Raw genomic sequence first — 22,224 nt, 5'->3', positions numbered from 1 at the left:
TTACCTCCTTCCTTTACTAAACTTCGGAAGGCCATTTCTCCAAACTAAGTCAACAACAGTCAGTAATAAGCTATTAGTTTTTCTCCCAGAAATAACGTTGCCTTTTCTTCATCTGGTGTCCAGCTCCTAGCACAATGACCTGCTTGTGAGACATGAGCTTAAATCCCAAGGTGCTGACTGCTCTGCCCGTGAGAAAGAAAAGTTCTGGCCACACATACAGGTATGATACCCAACGACTGATTTATCATTGAGAGTGCTGACAGAATTTCGTGTTCAGGACATAACAGAATTTCTAGAAACGACCAAACAGATCCATCTGCAAACAGAATCTGATTTACACAAACACACCCAGCACACCTTCCAGAGAGCATGGGGACCTGAGGGTGGCTGCAGGAGGCCTCGCTGCGCTCAGGGACCAGATCTTCCGAAGATGAACGCGAGAAGGGCCCAGGCAGTCACTATGCCACAGACTCTGCAAGACAATGACACGTATCAGTGGCCGGGGCACCCAGCAGGCCAAGAGGCACCGACGCAGGCTCGCCCCTCTTCCTTCCCAGCCCTGTGCACTCAGATGTTCTTTCTCTTCGTCACTCTCCCGGTGCCAACGCTGAACTTCTGCCTCTGAAGGTTAGGCTGGCTCCGGGATGCAAACCGCAGGTTGAAAGAAAAAGGCTTTGCAGCGGAGCTCAGTGTGCTTCTTCAGCAATGCTGTTTTCTAACGGATGTGGCCCCTAACCCACAAGCCAGAACCTCACCAAGTTCGACTGACAGCAACTCTGCCTTTCCAGTTCAGGACCCGAACCCTGGATTCCCACTTGATCCTTCTCTGGTCTGTCGCTGACTCCACCCCGCTGCCCCCCAGCTGAAACATCTCCTTCCTGACTGCTCTCACGGCGTTGCCTCTACGGTCTACCCCGCATGCAAGACAACCTGAGTCGGGTCATCGACCTTCTTGCCGTAACTTCCGTGATTCCCTCTCTCCTGAGAGAAGCCCAGTCCTCCCTGGGTGGCCCCCACCTGGGGGGCCCCGGTTCCTTCTCCCGTGTCCCCTCCTTACTGTTCTGCTCACAGCAGCCTCTCCCTGTGACTCTCCTGGCGCCTCCTGACTGGAAGGCCCCGGCCTGCTGTCCCCTCTGTCTGGCTCACTCCAAGTCTCTAATGAGGACTCCCATCAGCTCCTCTGAACCGCAGCCTGCCACCCACCCCTGACCCTTCTCTCATTTCTAATAAACACCTGTCACCCAATACGTTATAGGGTACACTTGTTTATCTTGTTTATCTCCCCCAGCACGTAAACTCCATGAGAGCAGGGATTTTCTGCTTCACCGACGAGGCCCCAGAACTATGACGGTGCCCAGCACACCAGGTGCCCCACAGACAAGTGGTGAGTATCACTGAATGACGTTAGGGCACCACACTTGTCAACAACCCCCTCAGCAACACACACCAGTGAGCGAGCTGTGCTCGAGTCAGACCACGCTGGGATGCTGGGATGCTGGGACCCCGGGACAGGCAGGCGGCCTCAGCCCAGCACTTACTGGAGCACGCAGTTGACGTCTGGGGAGTGCCTCCAGTAGCGGTACAGGGAGATGCACAGGGTCGGGTGGCCCCGGTACTCCTTCAGGACGTTCCGCGCGCTGCCAAAACAAGTTTGCTGTGGTCAGCCAGGCAACAGGATCGCGCCGCCTGCTGTGATCAGGCAGGTGGAGTCAGAGAGATACAGGGATGAATGCAGGAGGGGTGGGGGACGCGGACTCAGAGGCACCTACTCCTTAAACTTGTTGGTCAGGAGTAAGAACTGGCTTCTTGTGAGTCGCCTGACATCAAACTTGCAGAGATTCTGAAACTTATGGTAGACTTGCTGCTCGCTGATCCCGGGCCACCTTTTGATGCTGAGGATGAGGATGGGAGGTCGGATACTGGGATAATCTGGACCAGAAAAATTCTAGAAAACATGCAGAACACAAGAGATTTTTCACAGTGCTTCCTGACTTCTTATCCAGTCTGAAGATCACGAGAAACTAGGAAAGGCTCTGCTTGGGGTGGGGAGGGGAAGAGAAGGAAGGATGAGTCCATATTGGATTTGGTGGAGAAACATGAGGGGAAAGGAAAAGCCAGCTCTTATTTCTTCAACCACTGAAATCCCTCTCACGAGTCCCAGAGAGCACTGGCCGCTTCCCAGCGAAGGCTCTGAACTCTGAACAGGGCAAGGGGGCGAAATGAGATCAACTCACGATCTTCGGGACCCCTGCGCGGATGAGGTTCACTTGGTTCACGTAAGGAGCCAGCACGTCGAGGTACTGAGGAAAGGACGACTCGGGCACGGGGTCGATGCTGCAAGGACAGAAAACCCCAAAGCTGTTAGGCACACGGAAGTTCATCCATTTCCTTGGTCACAGCCAAGAATCCGGTGACAGAACAGGAGAAGGACACTGCCTCGGACGGCCCTCTCCCCATCCCGCCCTCACAAGCCTTGGGGCTCTGGGTGCGTGCTTCCCCAGCTGGCCGATCTTCAAGCATTCGCAGTGGCCCACACAGACGCAGAGCTTCCGGACGGTCACCATCTGCTGGTGATGGCTTGGTGAGGGTCCCACTGCTGACAAACAGCAACAGGCTCAGAGAATCAGCGCGAGACCACGATTGAGAGAAAGCCCCATGCTGTCCCCACTTGGCATGACATCTACCTTGATTCCAAAAGGGCATCCCTCATCCCACAGCCTCCTCCCACTGCCAGCGCCCCCTCTGTCCAGGCAGCACACACCCCCGAGCACAGGCCCCAGCAAAACCACGGGCCACGCAGACAGGCAGGGAGGGCTTTTAGGCCATGGGGATTAAAAGAAATAGAAGATGTGTGACCCGGGGCACTGAGGTGCTCCACTACTGCCAGCTCCTTCCCTGTCCAGCACACACGTACTCACCGGGGGCCCATAAACAGCCAAACCACAAGAAAGAGGGTGAGGCTGGTGCATTTCTTATTTAAGAAATAAGCTTCCCATCCATGTGTCACGGAACGTTTGTATTTATAACATCCACTGCCGGCCGGGCGCGGTGGCTCAAGCCTGTAATCCCAGCACTTTGGGAGGCCGAGACGGGCGGATCACGAGGTCAGGAGATCGAGACCATCCTGGCTAACATGGTGAAACCCCGTCTCTACTAAAAATACAAAAAATTAGCCGGGCGAGGTGGCCGGCGCCTGTGGTCCCAGCTACTCGGGAGGCTGAGGCAGGAGAATGGCGTGAATCCAGGAGGCGGAGGTTGCAGTGAGCTGAGATCCAGCCACTGCACTCCAGCCTGGGCGACAGAGCAAGACTCCGTCTCAAAAAAAAAAAAAAAAAAAAAAAAAAAAAAAAAAACATCCACTGCCAAAATGGACAAATATAGGCAGGACCCAAGTTAATAGATTATAATCCAAAAAGACGTTTCTACATCAATCCCAAAGCACACATTAGAATTCTGACTGGCTCCTTCACCTGGCCGGCTAAGTCCTACTTAACAAACGTGCATGCCAAGGACGGTGCTGTAGTGTGTACACTGCAAATGTGTTTCTGGTGCCTATGTGCCCAAGGCTGCAGGCATCAAGGATGGTATTGTCATGGGGAAATGCACTGAAGATTCCAATGTGGGGTTCCACTCATCTCTCCCCAGCCTATGTGCCCCCCAACAATGGATATATCATTCATTGACCTGAACACTTTCTCCTCATACCTCATTGTTGCTTACGTGGCTATAAGAAAACAAGTGAGAAACAGATCAAGCACACACACCAGGCTGGAAAGGACTGAGACAGGTGTCAGAACCTAAGCCTAACCCCACTGCCTTGGCCTCCTGACACCTGTGGGGATGAGGGGCCACGACTCATACCGGCAGGTGCAGGGGTGGTAGGAAGGGCTACTCCTGTGGCACAGGGCCATTTGTGGGCTGCTGCCCAGTCAGGGACAAGATTTCTATACCAGTGACACTTCACATTCTCCATTCTTTGGTAGGACCCTGGGACTGGGGAGGTGCTGGCTTCCAGCAAAGGCTCAATAAATCCTGACCACTGACTGAATAGCAGGATGAAAAGAAAGAACACTTACCCGTGTATCTTCTGTAGAAGCAAGTGTGCCACTTTCAAAAGAACTAGGATGGAAAAAAGAAATGCAATAGAGCTTATCAAAATGTGCATGCTCATGCTTTCTCTCATTATGTGTAAGCCAATCTGACATAAATGCAGAATCTAGGGACAGCAGGGGCATACTGCCAACAAAAAGTAAGTTTCCAGCTGGGTGTGGTGGCTCATGCCTGTAATCCCAGGACACTGGGAGGTCGAGACAGGCAGATTGCTTGAACCCAGGAGTCTGAGACCAGCCTGGGCAGCATGCTGAAACCATCTCTACAAAAAATACAAAAATTAGCCAGGCGTGGTGGCAGCACCTGTAGTCCCAGCTACTGGGGAGGATCACTTGAGTCCAGGAGGTAGAGGCTGCCGTGAGCCGAGATCCTCACCACAGAACTCTAGCCTGGGCGACAAAGTGAGACCGTCTCAACAACAAAAAAAAGAAAGCCAGTTTCCTTTTAAAGGAACCACAATCCTTACCTGAGCCACAGAGGAAGGCATCATACGCAGCTTCGTGGGGGCACTTTGTCTTAACTGAGGCATTTTCCACCAGGAGGAGAGAGAGTTGAGCAGTCATTAGAAACACGCCCCATCCTAGCTCACTATCCACGGCAGCGGCAGCTCAGACAACCTCCCTGTGGTCCTGCATACCCTTCTGTGGGCCCACACACCAACTTCACCCTGGTCCTCCCCATGGTGGAGAAAGTCCCAAGCTCAGAGTTGCCTTATAAAGACCACGTTAAGGAGGAAACGGACAACTCTCAGGGCTCTTGGATGCATTCTGGGCTCGCTCATTTGGGGCAGGAGTTACACGGAGTAAGCAAAGGAAAACCCCACACAAACTTCCCGCTCCATTGCTGTCCGGGGTGGGGATGGGGTGGGGGTGGGGGGCGAGGGGGTGGGTGGGGCGGGGGAACCAGGGTCAAGGACAAGCTCAGCTGAGCACCTCAGCACTCTGCCGACCGTGCAAGGGGTGTGGCTCATGGGAACGTACCGTATTTCTCACACCTGCTTGCGTGAACAATCTCTGGTCCAGAGCTCTTGGTGGGATTCAAGTCACTATTAGAAGAGAAAAATAGAATAAAAAACAATTTGCTGCAAGTAATCCCTTGTTTTCCCCTCAGTCCCTTAAGTTAATATAAATTTTGTAAATGTACTGGGGACATATCTTTAAGGTGCACATCTAGGCATGGACAGGTAAGGTCTTGGTAACTGGGCAACAGGAAAGGGGAAAGAAGAATGGTGCAGGAGGGGCATTTATCAAATGCTTCCCTTGAGCCCAGGCACCAAGACAGACGAGAGTCTCTGTCCTCCGGAGCTGTCCAGTGGCCTGTCTAGTGACAACTACAGAGACAATTACGCCTGTCTCTTGTAAACGCCAAGGCCTGAGGCATGACAGCCATGCCAGGACCCTGCAGGCTTCTGGAAGCGGACAGCACTCATGGAGAGTCCCAAACCACAGGAACCAACGGGGTTCAAGGAATGGGAAGACGGCATTTCGAGCAGGCAAAGGCAGTGAGGAAAAGGAGGTCTGGCCCCAGGGGCTGTGAGGTGAGAAGTGGGGCGGAAGCTTCCGTGTGAAGGGAGGGCCAGAGGGTGGGGAAGAGCCCCTACCACCGACAGGGACTTCAGAAGCCACAGAAAGACTCTGACCAGAAAAAACAGCCCATTCACATTCACATTCTAGATCATCATTCAAGGGGTGGTGTGGGGTATGAAGAGGGCAGGCCACAAGGCTGGGACACCACTCACGGGCTACCACCACAGTTCCATGGTTGGAACGAAAAGATAATCATCCTGAGAATGCAGAGAAAGGAGAGGTTTGAGAGATTTACAGGGTCCAGTCCATAAAACTCAATAGACGTGAGCAACTCAGCTCTGTAACCCCTTCTAGGTCTTGGCTCCGGGATCTGGGTGAATGGAGACGGCGTATGACAAGGAAACCTTCACTTCACTGGTTTTCAGTAAGATGTTCTGGAACCTCATGCGCTTAGCCTCTCGGAGCCCTAATGTCCCCATCTGTCAAACAGGCATCGTCGCCGTGGGTGTGGCCTGAGCTGTCCGTTAGGATAGGGATAGCTGTCACCAGCAGTAGCTAAGATTCAACAGACCTGGACTCCATGCAAGGGGCTAAGTCCTTTCACATCTACGAACTCATTTAATCCTCATGACAACCTTGGAGTTACACACGATTTTCTCATCTCACAGATGGTTAAACTGAGGCACAGAGAGATTGAGTAATTCTCTCAAGGTCACTCACAAAACCAGTGAGTGGCAGAGCTGTGATTTAAACCCAGGAAGTCTGGAATCAGAGCCTGTGCATTTACAACAAAACTCCCTCTCCCCTTCACCCTCTCATGTACACAGCCCCCAGTATCACGCCTGGTACCGCCAAGACTTCCAAGTTTCCAGGCACTGGAGTGTGCCTGAGGGACAGACAGGAGCGTCAGGATGAAGGTGCCCGTAAGTCATGCAGGGTGGGAACATCAAGAAGACAGCTGTAAACGCAGTGTCCTAGATGCTGAGGTCTGGACTGCAGCCACACACAGGTGCTGGGAGTTGAAGCCCAGCGGGTGGACGAGGCCACACGGGAGCCTGGGAATGAGCAGCAAGAGGGCTGAGGAGGGGCCCTTGAGAGAACACTTAGGAGACAGGTAGAGAACATGAACCACAAGGAATGGGTTTAAAAAAATCGCACACGCACATCCAGAACAGGGTGCCACCCCTGCTCCAAACGCCTCTCATGCCTCATCCTGCTGAGTGGGGACAGACTGGTGGCTCTGGGTGCCCCTGCAGAGAGCAGAAGTGCAGGAGACAAGGCCCTGCCTGCCACAGGCTGTGGGGAAGAAGAGCACGGAGAGTTCAAGAGGTTTTGTTGTTAAGTTAGGAGAACACCTGCTGATGTGGAAGGAAATGAGAGGGAGACAAAAAGAGGTAGAGACACCCCAGGAAGGGGCAGGTCGGGGTGGGGAGCCACCGAGCAAGGGTGAAGGTGACGAGTAGGTGGCAGCTCCTCCTGTCTGGCCTCACACAGGGAAGGTGCCCCGTTTGCTGGTGACAGGGGCGAGACAATGAAAAAGGGGCGCATACAACTGTTTGAGAGGCAGGGGTTGAGAGATTTCCTGTCTCTGGCTTCTCTCTCTTTGGAAACTGAGGCAAGAGGGTCATCAGAGGAAGAGGGCCATGAAGCAGGAGGAGCTGGAGGAGACCAAGTCCCAAGCAGGCATCACTGTGAGGGGTGAGCGCGCCTAGAGAGCCCAAAGCCCTGTGGGGCACAGGGAGGCCGCCCCAGCTGCAGACCCTGCTCCAGCAGCAGCTCCAGGAATGGCCGTCCTCACCTGTTCAGGACTTCATAGACTTCGGAAAGATTCGACACCCTCGGGAAATTCATCTCCTACAAGGATGGAAAACAAACCAGAGGCAAACATTTGCGCTTTTGTTATTCTCTATTTCAGGCAGGACCAAATGGTTGTTAAAACAGCCTGGAAAATGCTCGCTCCTACAACCTCCTCTTTCTCTTCAAATAGTGCAACTATCCTTATTCCTTAGTTAAGAGGTCAGGGTACCCCAGTATCCCTGGGTTTCCTAGAAGGGCTCCCAAAAACCCAGGCTAGAAAAAAACTCTACACACACCATGTCCCTTAGAAGATGTGTTCAAGAGATTATCTATAAACAAAGGAAAGCGAGGCACTAGGACAAAGGCCAGGGACATACGTGTAGAATACAGTCATTCTAAGGCCTCGAGGGCCTCGGGGCAATGCCTAGTTACTAAACCCGAAAAGTTCATAGTAGCTGGAAATATGCCAAGTACAAATAATAACAGCCTCTGGGCAGAGACAGACCACATACCCCACTCCCATCCGTGTGGCTCCCTTCCTGGCTCTAAGGGATCACCCTAAGGCTTCACAACATTGATCTGATGCCCCCTTCTCTGTTCCTCAGTTGTTGGTTTTTTTCCCCTTGAAACAGGGTCTCCCTGTTGCCCAGGCTGGAGGACAGTGGTGCAATCTCAGCTCACTGCAACCTCCGCCTCCCGGGCTTTAAGCGATCCTCCCACTTACGCTTCCCAAGTAGCCAGGACTACAGGCGTGCACCGACGTGCCCCGCTAATGTTTGTACTTTTTGTAGAGATGGAGTTTCACCCATATTGCTCAGACTGGTCTCAAACTCCTGGGCTCGAGCCACTCACCCACCTCAGCCTCCCAAAATGCTGGGATTACAGGTGTGAGCCACTGTGCCTGGCTATTCTCAGTTTCATTTCTAAGCAGCATTCAAACCATTTGGGTCTCTCTTCTCTACACACGGTGCATGGCCTTGACCCCACAACAGAATCACCCGGGGAGCTTTAGAAATACCACCTGGCCTCATAGGCCAGACGAGAAGCTGCCAGTGCAGCTATCAGCGTTCTCAGCTTCCCACGTGATTCCAACATGTTGTCAGGGCTGAGAACCCATGACTGGGGGGCTCAATAAAGAAGAGGTTTTCTCAAGATTCTTCAGGAGGGAACCTCCTCCCCCTGTGCTCTGTACACATGTTGCAACTATTCCCAAGGCATGCATCAAGTTCTAAAATAAGTTGTTCTGTTGTCTGATCTAAACACAAAACCTCTATACAAATACGTCAAAATGTGGAAACTGGAATGAGAGGAAGGGAATAAAAGTCATATATAAGCTAATACAATGACCCACAGGTGCCAAAATACAAAAGGCAACTGATACCGGTTTGAAGTCAGAAAAGCATCCAGGAACAACGTTAAAAAAACACAAGTGGCCGGCCAGGCGCGGTGGCTCACCCCTGTAACCCCAGCACTGTGGGAGGCCAAGGCGGGTGGATCATGAGGTCAGGAGATTGATACCATCCTGGCTAACACGCTGAAACCCCGTCTTTACTAAAAATACAAAAAATTAGCCGGGCATGGTGGTGTGCACCTGTAATACCAGCTACTCAGGAGGCTGAGGCAGGAGAATCGCTTGAACAAGGGAGGCGGAGGTTGCAGTGAGCCAAGATTGTGCCATTGCACTCCAGCCTGGGTGACAGAGCAAGACTCCCTCTCAAAAAAAAACAAAAACAAAAACAAACACAAAAACAGAAAACAGAACAAAATAAAACAAAAACAAGAAAAAAAAAAAACCCACAAGAGAAAGCCAAGTGTTACTGGTATGGAAAAAGCAGTCCTTAACCCAAAGCAATTCTATTCATTACCTTCCAGATATCCTTTGTTACATTCTTGGTATCAATGAGAACAGGAAATAGGCTGTGGATATTCTGCTTAAATTGATCGTAGCTTTCTGAGGGGAAAAACCCAGGTAGTCAAGAGTGAATTTGTTTGTTGGCAAAAATGAGAAGGCACATCTTGAACCTAGCTTGCCACCGGCACTGATTAATAAAGCAAACTGAAACAAAACAGGAATTGAAAACACCATGAATCCTAGCCACTAAGGATTTCTAAACTCAGATCAACCTGCCATCACCACTTTCAATAGTAGAGGCCGAATGGTTTTCTTTTAAATTCAGGTTGCGTTCTACTGCCAACCTTAATGTAGTTTGCGAAGTTCTAGCCAATGGGATAAGACTTAAAAATAGAAGTATTATCAGAAAGGCAGACATGAAATCCTTTGTAAATAACTGCTCAGAGAAAAATCCAAGGAAAAAAAAATCAACTAAAAATTATAACTAGCAAAGTGTCCTGATAAAAGAAAATTTATGTAAGAACTCAGTTGGTAAAATTATAGCTGCATCTAAAGAGGTTTATTGCAAAACACACACTAAAACAAAAACAAAACCCTGTGATCTCTTCCCGCTACTCTCCCATTTCCTACTCCCCAAAGGCAACCACTTGCCGTTCCTTTTTTTGGTATTTATTCCCATCTCTCTAGCACATGCGTGGTGCAGTGTGAGACACCTCACTCCTGACCTCCCACCAGCTGACAGGGTAATGACCCCTCATTCCACTTCCAACCACGTGCCCATCCCTGTCGCCCCCACGCACGTCATTCACAAAAGGCTCTGTGGTGGCTACAGTGACTTCTCCTTTCTTGTACAGCTTTTGTTCTCCTAGCGATTATTTTGTCATACTTAGTTTTTTAGTGAATGCATATTATTAATTTCACTGCTAATTCTCCTCCAACTCTCTCAGTATGCCTAAACTCAGGTGTTTTATTGTTTCTTGGGGAAATGTCTCCTAAAACTTTTAATCTAGATTAGTGTTCTTTATATATTAATTCATTTAATCTCACAAGAACTCTGATATTGGCACTATTATCCCAATCTTACAATTAAGGTAATGTCAACTCGCTGGTGACCATACACGTTGTGAGTGTGGGACGGAGATCACCAAGGCTCGAGTCCCCACTTTTACCCACTAGGCTGCACCACTGCATGTCCAATAATGGAATCAACCATGGAAGAGCAGGGGACAGCCAGAAGACAGTGTCACATGACACTGAAGCAGCATTTATTAGGGTTTTTTTTTTTTTGAGACGGAGTCTCGCTCTGTCCCCCAGGCTGGAGTGCAGTGGCCAGATCTCAGCTCACTGCAAGCTCCACCTCCTGGGTTCATGCCATTCTCCTGCCTCAGCCTCCTGAGTAGCTGGGACTACAGGAGCCCGCCACCTCGCCCCGCTAGTTTTTTGTATTTCTTAGTAGAGACGGGGTTTCACCGGGTTAGCCAGGATGGTCTCGATCTTCTGACCTCCTGATCCGCCCGTCTCAGCCTCCCAAAGTGCTGAGATTACAGGCTTGAGCCACTGCGCCCGGCCTATTAGGCTTTTAACAACATAAAATAATGCTTTGGGTAAGTGAAAAAAAGTCAAACAAAAATCTTTACATACATATTTACATTTTTACATACATTTACATATTTACATACAGTGTAATCAAATATGTAAAAAAATTCAGGATACTAGCTGATTAAAGGTGACTTCTGACTTCACGCATTTCTGATTTTGTCAAGTTTTATACAGTAACTCTGAACAGCTTTACTAATGGGGAGAGAGGTATCAATTCAAATTTAATTTTTTTTCCCCTTGACAAAGTCTCCTGGTTTTCCACTCTGTGGAGACAGTAACAGATCAGAGTATAGGCCTCTGCCCGAACTCACCAGAAACCTGCAGACACTGGGGAGGAATGTGCATTTTAGGGGCTGCCTCAGGAGTACGATTCTGGACCAGTCCCTCTGCCAGATGGCAAACTAGCATGAAGGAAGAGAAATGACAGGTTTGCCCCTACCTGGGAGGGGTCTGAAGAACTTCTCATGGAGGTGCAGCAGGTCCATCATCATATTATGTCCCACTAAGGGCTACTTGGGAGTAAATCAACAAGTGAGAGAAAATAAAAAATATAATACAGACACTACAGACTAACAGTTTCTTGCAAAAGGTGTAGCATTAGAACCCACTGCAATTCTGATCACTTGACAGTTCCATCCTAACCTTCCTTTGCCTCCATGAAAGGTAGTTCATCCGCTTAAATGCCAACAAAAAGAAAAAAGAAAACAATTTGCAAGTAGGAGGCACGTAAGGCAGGGTCTGCGCTGGAAATCTATACTGTGAAGCAGGAGCGTGCAGTTTCCTAAGTAGTTTTAGATCAGTTAGTACTGAAATTCCTGAGTTACGGAAAGGAGCCAAGAAGTAGTACTGTTTCTTATGGATACTCTTGCCCCAAATTAACCTATCATGATTTGGTGAAAGAAAGGTTAGATCCACGAAGCTAGTTATAAATGAGAAGGAAGGCCAGGTGCAGTGGCTCACGCCTGTAATCCCACCATTTTGGGAGGCCAAGGCAGGCAGATTTACTTGATCCCAGGAGTTCGAGACCACCCTGGGCAACACTGCAAGATTCCGTCTCTACAAAAAAACAAAACAAAACAAAACAAAAAAGCAAAAATTAGCCAGGTATAGTGGCATGCGCCTGTAGTCCCAGCTACTCGGGAAGCTGAGGTGTGAGTCTTACTTAAGCCTGGGAGGTCAAGGCTGCAGTGAACCGTGTTCATGCCACTGCACTCCTTCCTGCCTGGGTGACAGGTGAGACCCTGTCTGAAAGTAAAACATGAAAAAAATTAATGAGAAGGAATCACTTATCTTAAGGAATTTTATCTTGTTGTTGGAGCTTTCAGTATCTATGACCAGAAATACAGAAGACTGCCTTCAGGCCAAGAAGAGAGACGTGTTTTCCTACCTTCTGGGCTTTCACCAGCATTTGGAAAAAGACAGAAAAACCCCTTGCAGAGAGAAGAATATTTTCCTTCCAACAGCTCTCTCGGTCACAAGAGGTGTTCTGAAGATACCAACGATGTTGTTTGCTCACTTTCTTCACTACCACCTGAAAAGCAGGGACAAATGCCCTGAATCCTGGGTTACTGGAAATGAGGCCTAAAGAAACGGTTCTGCATCTCAAAACAAAAGGAAAGGGGGAAAAACTAGCAGCGTGCGAGAGAAAAGCTTTTCAGAGGCCAGATTTGGCCAAATGAGAGAGAAACGATGGAGCCACTGATGCCCTGGTCTCAAGTGAAAACTCACCCCCTCATCTTTCAGCACCGTCCAGATGTCGGGGAGGGCCTGCCTCAGCACCAGTTGGACCTCAAAGGCCTGGAAGCCTGCAGCAGGGAAACACAGGGGCACATGGTACCTGGGACCTTGTGGCATGTTCCCCACAAGAGAAGCCTAGGAGGAGCAGAAGCTGAGAGATGGAGAGGTCAAGTGGAAAGGCAGCTTGAAGGGTGTCTAAGCCCACGAGCCATGTGGCAGGGCCTGGCCTGTCTTGATGGGATCTGGGGCAGCACTCTAAGAGTTTTTTATCTCAGGGCCACTCTTAAGTAGGGGATGCCATAGAGCCTGTGTTTATGTGAGTCACAGCTATTGATATTAAGCATGTTAGAAATTAAAACTCTTACATTTAAAAAATGTTTTTTAAATAACAAAAACCCATTATACAGGAACAAAAGTAACACTTATAAAAAAGAATTATTTTCTAAAACAAAAACTTTAGAGAGAAAAGTGACACTGTTTTACATTTTTGCAAATCTCTAACATTTGGCTGGAATGTGATCGTTGAAACAGAAGAAAATCCAGCCTCAAGGCTGGGCACGGTGGCTCATGCCTGTAATCCCAGCACTTTTAGAGGCTAAGGAGGACAGATCACCTGAGGCAGGAGTTCGAGACCAACATGGCCAACATGGTGAAACCTTGACTCTACTAAAAATACAAAAATTAGCCAGGCATGGTGGTGGGTGCCTGTAATCCCAGCACTCAGGAGGCTGAGGCAGGAGAATCCCTTGAACCTGGGAGGCGGAGGTTGCAGGGAGCTGAGATGGTGCCACTGCACTCCAGCTTGGGCAACAAGAGTGAGACTCCGTCTCAAAAAAAAAAAAAAAAAAAGAGAAGAAAAGAAAAAGAAAGAAAAAGAAAATCCAGCCTCAAGCAGATATGTAGGCGGAAAAGGGAACAGAATTACCAGCCTTATCAAATGACTCTGGATATTCTTTAAAACTGTACCAAATTCAACAAGTGGAAGTTTCTTAAAGATTAATTGCAATGAGGAATCTGAAACCATCATTAATGAGTTTTCTTGTACTGCTACATTACAATCCACTGGCCTATCTCATACCTAGAATAGATCTCTTATCCATGAGAAAAGATAGTGCACAATAGTAACATCATGTGCTAGTAGTTTGGAAAATACTGGTCGCAGGGTTATGTAGGTCTCTGGAATGTTTGCACATATTATTACACAACACCAACAGAAGACGCTGGAAAATATGATCACCGATCTCATCAGAAAGGTTGTGGCACTGGGAAGCTGTCAAGCTTATGGCGGCACATGAAACTTCTTCAAAATTCCAGTTTTTGATTGAAAGCTGTAATTTTATCACTAGGAAATACTGCGAGTTATCTTCCTTGAAGTGACAGGCTTTTTTTTTTTTTCTTTGAAACAGAGTCTCGTTGTGTTGCTCAGGCTGGAGTGCAGTGGCGTCATCTCAGCTCACTGCCTCGGCCTCCCAAAATGCTGGGATTATAAGCATGAGCCACTGTGCCCAGCCAACAAGGTTTTTTCATTGAGAAAATGACTGTGAAACCTTCAAGTCTAAGCAACCAATCAGTTCTTTCCAGTAAAAATGATATTTCATGGGGCCAGGTGCGGTGGCTCATGCCTGTTATCCCAGCACTTTGGGAGGATCATCTGAGGTCAAGAGTTCGAGACCAACCTGGCCACCATGGTTAAACCCCGTCTCTACTAAAAATGCAAAAATTAGCCGGGCATGGTGGCGGGCACCTGTAATCCCAGTGACTCAGGAGGCTGAGGCAGGAGAATCACTTGAACCTGGAAGGCGGAGGTTGCAGTGAGCCAAGATGGTGCCATTGCACTCCAGCCTGGGCAACAAGAACAAAACTATATCAAAAAAAAAAAAAAAAAAAAAAGCAGCTAATTCAGCTCTCAACTCAAAAGACTGCATGCACAAGCACTTTTCCTTGACACAATCACTGTATTTTGGCACACAGCCAAGCAATGTTTTATGCATACTTATTTTTTACGTACTTATATTGACATATAATATTTAAAAGATGAGTAATCAAAAGATTGAGATTTAATACCAAGAATATTAGTTTTTCACTAAAGAGGCTGTTAGTAAGATTGGCCTTTCCGTTTTTAACTGAGAGTAAGTGGTAACGAAGAACACGGTATGATGCTCCTGCCTTAATTTTTGCTGAGGTGCCAACAGCTTTGTCCGACATTGCTTGGGCACCAAAATGGCACAATGACAATAGCAAGTGCAGCTGAGGGATACTTGGAAAACTGTTCTGACCTCATAGACCCACTGGAAAAGGTCCCAGAGACTCTAGACTCTAGGATCCACAGACCAGCCTCTGAAAGCTGCTAAGCTACGGCACGTTCACTGTGGCTCCACACCACATGGTGGGGGAAAAGTTTAGAGATTAACAAAAGTCAAAATAATACAGGGTATACAGGACTGAGATAAAAGGGATGGCTCAGGAATGGAACTTGACCTTCTCAGTCTTGAAACCCAAAGTATGTTGAAAGCCTTCAACATGTGAATGCAGGTCAGAACTTTAACCACAAAGACTATGTATCTCCTGAACAAATGCTGGCTGGCATCAGGCTCAGTCATGAGGCATTCGGGACCAGGATCCCAAGAAAGGGTGTGTTTCCCCCACCTCCTGACAGGTGACAGTGACCTGTCCCAATGCTCCTGCGCTGGGAGGAACAGCCCCTGCCTACCAGCGATCCCAGGAAGAGTCATCCAGTCACCTTCCTTGGCCAGGTCCAGCCACCGTGTCACTTTGTCAATCACCGCCTTGATTTGGTCTTTATCCGGAGAGCTGAAAATGGGCGCATGAAAAGCGAAAACGTCAGAGAAAAACACATCAGAACCGCAGGACTATGTCAGCATGAGAGCAGTTTCTGAGCCCTCTGGTTTTCATGTTGCAATCTACAAAGAAAATGAACCAAAAGAAGACGATTTCTTCTCTGAGGCTCTTATGCAATAGGAAGCCAAACAATTGGAAGAATAGCCCACACCCTTCCATAGGATCCAGGCATATATTCAATCCCCTCCCGCTTCACTAGGATGTGTGGAGGAAAAGCTATTGGGATCCAGCAAATACCAAGCATCGCTATCAGGACCGTCTTCTTTATTCAGCTTTCAGGGGTGATAAAGTCCCTATCTGGGACAATCAGGAAAAGACAAGGACTTTGGTAAACACATTGTCTCTTGCGTCAGACACACAAACCTAATGTCATTTTGAGATAAGGAAAGGGCTTTCTCTAACTCTTGACAATGAAAAAAGGTTAAAAATTCAACTTGTTTTTCCCTTACAAAAAGCTACATTTTTATATGAAAACCAACAGGAAAAATACAAAGAGACAAAAATTCCTCCAACATAACAGAATTATCTGGAAGAGATCATCACTCATCTCATTTCAGTTGTTCATTTAATTTCCCCTTTCCTGATAAAGGCAAAGAGCTTCCATGCCTTGTTCAAACCCACACCTAGCTGACAGCACTTGGCTCCAGGTGAGGGTGCCAGCCCCAAGGCCCCTGGCCCGTCTACCCACAATGCTGTTGCTCTCCTTGTGGTCACTCCTGACCCCAGCTCTGCAGGAATACGAGGTTTCGGAGACTGCGCCGGCACAGATAGCCAAAGTCAAAAGGCAGAGTTCCCGGCCTCTGGCCTAGGGCAGCAGGGTCAGGCACGGCAGAGCAGACACAGCCTAACTAAGGTGCACATCTGAAGTCAGTGCCCAGTACGACTGGTACAGTCAAGGTTGCCCGTGAGATATCCTTGAAAAATCCCTCAGAAGATCACATGGGGGATCAACAGAACATCTCACAGCAAGTCCAACAGAGCCATTTCTTCCCCTCTAGCACTGGAATGGAATTCTTGTTTCTTTGAGTTCCAAATGAGGAGTCAGTTTCTTTTTCAACACGGAAACTCACACCCGACGCAGTAAGAGGTTCATGAGGGAGTGGCACATGATGGAGACAGGTGAAAGCCGTTCTCAGCTCAGCCCCACGGAGAACAGCACCAGTCGCACTGGCGACGGAAGCCATCCCCGCCAGGTATGGCTGGAGGTCGCCACATTCCTGGAAACAGCATGCCCACCCACGGGAAAGGCAGACAACAGCAACAAGGAAACCAAAAGGCACCTGGAGAAACAGGCCATACCTGCGAACTCTCCAGTTCCCAGTCAGGATATCGTGTCGAATTTTCTTCTCCTGTTCTTCATTCATATATGGGATTCCGTTTTTGAGAAACTTAAGACAGAAACAGAATAGGGAGACAAGTCAGAGGGATCCTCTGTGCCTGATCTCACGAGGACAGATAGAAAGGGGAAAGGAAATGAGTTGTATAGACCAGTTAGTCTAGATCACTTTTAAGACATTCCCAAGCCGGGTGCAGTGGCTCATGCCTATAACCCCGGCACTTTGGGAGGCCGAGGCAGGTAGATTGCTTGAGGTTAGGAGTTCAAGACCAGCCTGACCAACATGGGGAAACCCCGTCTCTACTAAAAATACAGAAAGAATTAGCTGGGCGTGGTGGCGGATGCCTGTAATCCCAGCTACTCAGGAGGCTGAAGCAGGAAAATCACTTGAACCTGGGAGGCAAAGATTGCACCACTGCACTCCAGCCTGGACAACAGAGCAAGACTCTATCTCAAAAACACACAAACAAAAGACATTCCCGTTCCCCTCCTCCAGTGCCATACCTTGTTATAGTTGAAGCCATACTGATTCAAAAACTGAACACTGGAAGCCTGGAAAGAGAATTCTGAGTCCAAAATCCCAAATGTTGTAGGGAAGAGAAAAAAGTTACACGAATGGGCTATATACCTATAATAAAAGAAACATATAGAAAAAAAGTCACAACCATCTAAAAAAACTCTGGTTCCCAGGGCAGGCTTCAGAGTGGGCGCTTTCTTTTAGGTAAGAAGAATCTGTGTGCCTGAGTGTCTGCTGTGTTTCAGGAGCTATGATTGGCACTGGGGGTGCTAAATGAAAAAGGCAGAGAACCTGCCTTCAGGGCCAGGGTCTACCACAGACAGCCCCTCCACAAGTCGCCCAGGGATGCCAGGTTAGGGAATGCAGGCTGGCACCCTCAACTACTCAAGGGGGGTGAGGAGGCATCCTGATAGTTGAGGCATCCTTTCTGCCTACTGTGTCAGGTAGTTCAAACATCACTTTCATTATACAACACTGTGTCAGGTGCTTTTATTAATCTAGGTGCACACTGGAAACGATAGAAATGGGGACAGGAGCACTTAAGGTACACAGCGAATCTAGCGCGAAAGGTACTGCTTCCAGAGAGACATCAAAGACAACATGGAATGCACAGAGGGCAGAGTGAGCGGAGGAACAGACCCAGGAGAGAATACAGAACATCCAGGGCAAAAGCGATCGGGGCACCTGAGGCAGAATTTGAAGGGGGCAGCTGTGGAACGTAAATGGGCAAGCAACATCCTTTGCAGAAGCTCTTGATACGTACTTGTTTGCCTCTCCTTCAATAGCGGAAAACACAGACAATCCTGAAAGAATGACCGTAGAGGGAATGAATGCCAAGGAAAAGCGCCCTGAATTTCACTACAAAGACAAAACAATTCAAACAGTACTTTGGGCCCACAGATACTATGTGGGCTCTACAACAGGCTAACATCTTTAATGACAAACAAAAAAGAATCCTCTACAACAGGATAACATCTTTAATGACAAACAAACAAGAAAAGACAGACTGGAAACATGAGAAATGTCAAATTGTAATTCACACTGAATTTGCTAAAATCTAATTGTGGCCTGTTCTCCAAATACAGAAGTAAATATTAAAGTGACATTCTCATAGTTTTAAAACTAACCACAGAAAATTCCAAAAACCATTAAGATGTATATATTTAACTCATTTAAAATGTCTATTCCTCCCCTCTCAAAGAAAACCATACGCAAAGTAAAAAAAGACTTCAGGCTGGGCACGGTGGTTCACGCCTGTAGTCCCGACACTTTGGGAGACTAGGCAGGTGGATCCCTTGAGGTCAGGAGTTCGAGACCAGCCTGACCAACATGGTGAAACCCTGCCTCTACTAAAAACACAAAAGTTAGCTAGGTGTGTTGGTGCACGCCTGTAATCCCAGCTAGGTGTGTTGGTGCACGCCTGTAATCCCAGCTACTCAGGAAGCTGAGGCAGGAGAATCGCTTGGGCCTGGGAGGTGGGGGTATTGCAGTGAGCCCAGATTGAGCTATTGCACTCCAGCCTGGGCAACAGAGCAAGACTCTGTCTTCTCCCACCACCCTCCAAAAAAGGACCTGAAATTTGGGTACAACATTGGAAACATAACCACAACTGTTTCCCATACTTCTCAAAGAGGTCTTACAATTAAAAACAAATGAATAACAACAACAAAAAACCATAACAGGAAAGTAGTAAAGAATCAGGATAGAGAGGAAAACACACACACATTCAGCATCATTCATAGTAAAAGCAGGGGTTGGGCATGGCAGCACTCCCAGCTACTTGAGAAACTGAGACTGGAGGATATCCAGAGCATGGTGCCGGGGGAGGGCACAGACAAATCCAGAAAAGTAAAATCTGGCCCAGGGTCTGTTTCCGTAAATATAGTAACATTTTACTGGAATGGAGCCATGCTCACTTGTTCATGTATTATCTACAGCTAATTTCACATTACAAAAGCAGGATTGAGTAGTTGTAAAAGAAACCACAATATGCAACTCTTAACAGCTCTGTCTTGACCAGCCTGGCCAGTAATGGTGAAACTCCATCACTACTAAAAATACAAGAATTAGCCGGGTCTGGTGGCTGATGCCTGTAATCCCAGCTGCTCGGGAGGCTGAGGCAGGAGAATTGCCTGAACCTGGGAGGTGGAGGTTGCAGTGAGCCCACATCACGCTACTGCACTCCAGCCTGGACAACAGAGCGAGACTCCATCTCAGAAAATAAATAAATAAATCAACAAACAGACCTGTATGAGCTAATACAGAAAGACCTTCAAACCCTTGGTCAGGTGCAGTGGCTCACGCCTGTAATCCCAGCACGTTGGGAGGCCGAGGCGGGCGGATCACGAGGTCAGGAGATTGAGACCATCCTGGTTAACATGGTGAAACCCCGTCTCTACCAAAAACACAAAAAATTAGCCGGGCATTGTGGCAGGCGCCTGTAGTCCCAGCTACTCAGCAGGAGAATGGAGTGAACCCGGGAGGCGGAGGTTGCAGTGAGTTGAGATTGCGCCACTGCATTAAGGACAAAAAAAGTTTCTGAAGCTGGGATGACCTTAAAAAAATTATTTTTGGGTGTAAATTTTCTTAAGAAAAAAATCACAGGCCATGTGCGGTTGCTCGTGCTTATAATTCCACCACTTCGAGAGGCAGAGGCAGAAAGATTGCTTGAGCCCAGGAAGTCAAGATCAGCCTGGGCAACATGGCAAAAATCCACCTGAAAAAAATTTAAAAATTAGCTGGGTATGGTGGTGAGCCTGTAGTCTCAGTTTACTCAGGAGGCTGATGTACTAGGATCACTTGAGCCCAGGAGGTCTAGGCTGCAGTGAGCTGAGACCATGCTACTGCACTCCAGCCTTGGTGACAGAGCAAGACCCTGTCTCAAAATAAAATAAAAATCGCACACACACAGTTTTACTTGAAAGAGTAACAGTGATTGTTCCTTAACACTGACTTATTTAAGCATGGAAACAATGCTGCTAAAGTTTGTTTGCTCCGACGTGTTGATTCCGTATGTATAAAATGGCCCAAAACAAAACAAGCATACAAAACGATACTCAATATCCTTGAAAAATCTCAGAGCTGTTTTTACAGTAGGAAACGCAAAGTCAATACTCTATATTCTTGAAAAATCTCAGAGCTGATTTTACAGTGGGAAACACAAAGACAATAAAAATACCTTCTCGAAAAACTCTAACAGCTGGATATTAAACTCACCAATCTGACAGACTGTAAATTGCTGAACACTCTGACGGGTCTTTAGGTACCACTCCGATGGCAAATCAAAAAGACTGTGAACAAACAGGCATCTCATTCCATGAGCAATGACATCCCATCCCGGCACTATGGCCTCCGCGGCAGGATCACCACTCTCAACAGGGAGGATTTTTTCCTTTTTACAACAACTAGGGAACACTACCATCATTTAGTGGACAAAAGCAAGGTTCCCCAACACGTAGGAGCAAGCCACGCAAAACGTCCTGCCCCACAAATGCCAACAGGCTGCTGGCCAGAAACAATGCCGGTCTGGCCAGGATCTTATACAGAGAGGACACAGTTTTAGTTTTACCTGATCTGCTGGGGTCCAGACAGGTTAGATCGAAGGCCCGTAAACTCTATGTCCAGACCTGACGGGAAGGAAAAAAATACCAGTCCTCGGGTGCGGAACATCGCCCGCACTCCTCACGCTGTAGCTCTGCAGGCGGCCAAGGCACCTGGGCTCACCTCTGTGCTCAAGAAGCCAGGGGAGGTCAGGAAGGGAAAATGGAGGAACCGAGGCCAGGAGCAGCCAGGCACCCCCGCCCCGGGTTGCACCTGAGCGCACGGGGCTCTGGCCAAAAGGCACGTGGGGCTCGGGGTGTACTCGCTGCTCAAAGTCCTACCGCCCCGGGGCTGGAGAAGAAAGCCCCCTGTCCTTACGGAGGCCCTCTCTGAGCCCCTGTGGCCTGGCAACCGTCCCGCCACCCCCTCCCCAAGCTCGCCCGGGGCAAGGGGCTCTGGCCGGCACAGCCGCGAATCCCATGCGCCTCACCCACGAAGTCCGCCTCCTGGACGAGCTCCTGCAGCAGAGGGAGGCTCTCCTCGAACTCGTCGGCGCCCACGTCCATGGCCGCGCAGCTCTGTCGAGTCGCCCAGCGCTATCACGTGCTGCCCACGCGCTGCCGTCGCGCAGCCGGGTCTTAAAGGGCGCGCGTGTGGAAACCAGGCAGGCGCCTCCGCCCCACGTGCATAGCTTCCCAGTTTGCGGCTGGCGTCGCCCACACCTGCTTGCGGGTGTTTTAATTGTACGATTTGCTACAGAGATTTGATTGCAATTGCAATCAAAGCCTGTTTACCTGGCTCCTCAGCAATTTCTTTGCAGCCCTTAACGTGAAAATGTCATTTACATGGACTTAGAACGTTAAGAGGCATGGCAGGAGAGGAAGACAGAGTCCCCAGAAAGGGTGAAAGCAGAAAAGCGGAGCAGGAACAACCCCGAACGCAACTGCAACAAGCAGATTTATTGCTGCGGCTCACGGTCTTCTAAATCACCCCTTCCCAACTTCTCCATCACTTTCAATATTAGTCTGTCCCCATTCCCTCTCCCACGCCCCTGGACATCTTTTTCCTCATTTTGCTGTCCACCTTACCGCTGTCTTGACACCTGCAATCAAACTTTGCTAAGCCTCAAGAACTGCCCATTAAATTGAAGGAATCCTTAGTCCCCAGGGATTATCTCATGCACTCACTCCTGGCAGAAATCCCTACCTACACCTTCACTTACATGTGAACTTAATTTTTACTTTTGTTACTGTTTCCAGTGCAACTAGTCTATGGTCTTCCTTACAGTGTCCTCCCTTGAATTCTAGGCTTCTATTTTATTTTGGAACTGTGGTCCTCAAAGTGAGGTGCT

The 22,224-nt window shown here is 48.5% G+C and overlaps 1 protein-coding gene across 2 annotated transcripts; it reads right to left on the bottom strand.

Moving 5' to 3' along the window:
- Nucleotides 1-224: 224 nt before the first annotated feature.
- On the bottom strand, nucleotides 225-21,683 carry PNLDC1 (PARN like, ribonuclease domain containing 1). Of its 2 annotated transcripts, none has more exons than XM_023218990.1 (19): nucleotides 21,364-21,683; nucleotides 20,902-21,058; nucleotides 20,550-20,623; nucleotides 18,097-18,136; nucleotides 17,321-17,444; nucleotides 16,780-16,868; nucleotides 15,332-15,432; nucleotides 12,613-12,689; nucleotides 12,272-12,415; nucleotides 11,324-11,393; nucleotides 9,299-9,384; nucleotides 7,435-7,490; nucleotides 5,091-5,155; nucleotides 4,577-4,630; nucleotides 4,077-4,119; nucleotides 2,235-2,334; nucleotides 1,770-1,945; nucleotides 1,539-1,637; nucleotides 225-472 (listed from the first exon to the last, which is right to left on the bottom strand). In XM_023218990.1, the coding sequence occupies exons 2-19, from the start codon at nucleotides 21,000-21,002 to the stop codon at nucleotides 409-411; spliced, it is 1,563 nt and encodes a 520-aa protein (XP_023074758.1). In that variant the 5' UTR covers nucleotides 21,003-21,058; nucleotides 21,364-21,683; the 3' UTR covers nucleotides 225-408. The 2 variants fall into 2 exon arrangements, with proteins under 2 accessions (XP_023074758.1, XP_023074757.1); XM_023218989.2 differs by having other exon boundaries at nucleotides 20,902-20,959; nucleotides 21,364-21,467.
- Nucleotides 21,684-22,224: the final 541 nt, after the last annotated feature.

Source organism: Piliocolobus tephrosceles, chromosome 5 (genome assembly GCF_002776525.5).
Source record: "Piliocolobus tephrosceles isolate RC106 chromosome 5, ASM277652v3, whole genome shotgun sequence".
NCBI lineage: Eukaryota > Metazoa > Chordata > Mammalia > Primates > Cercopithecidae > Piliocolobus > Piliocolobus tephrosceles.
Note: the sequence above shows the minus strand (reverse complement) of the source record. Positions and strands in the feature narration are given on the sequence as shown.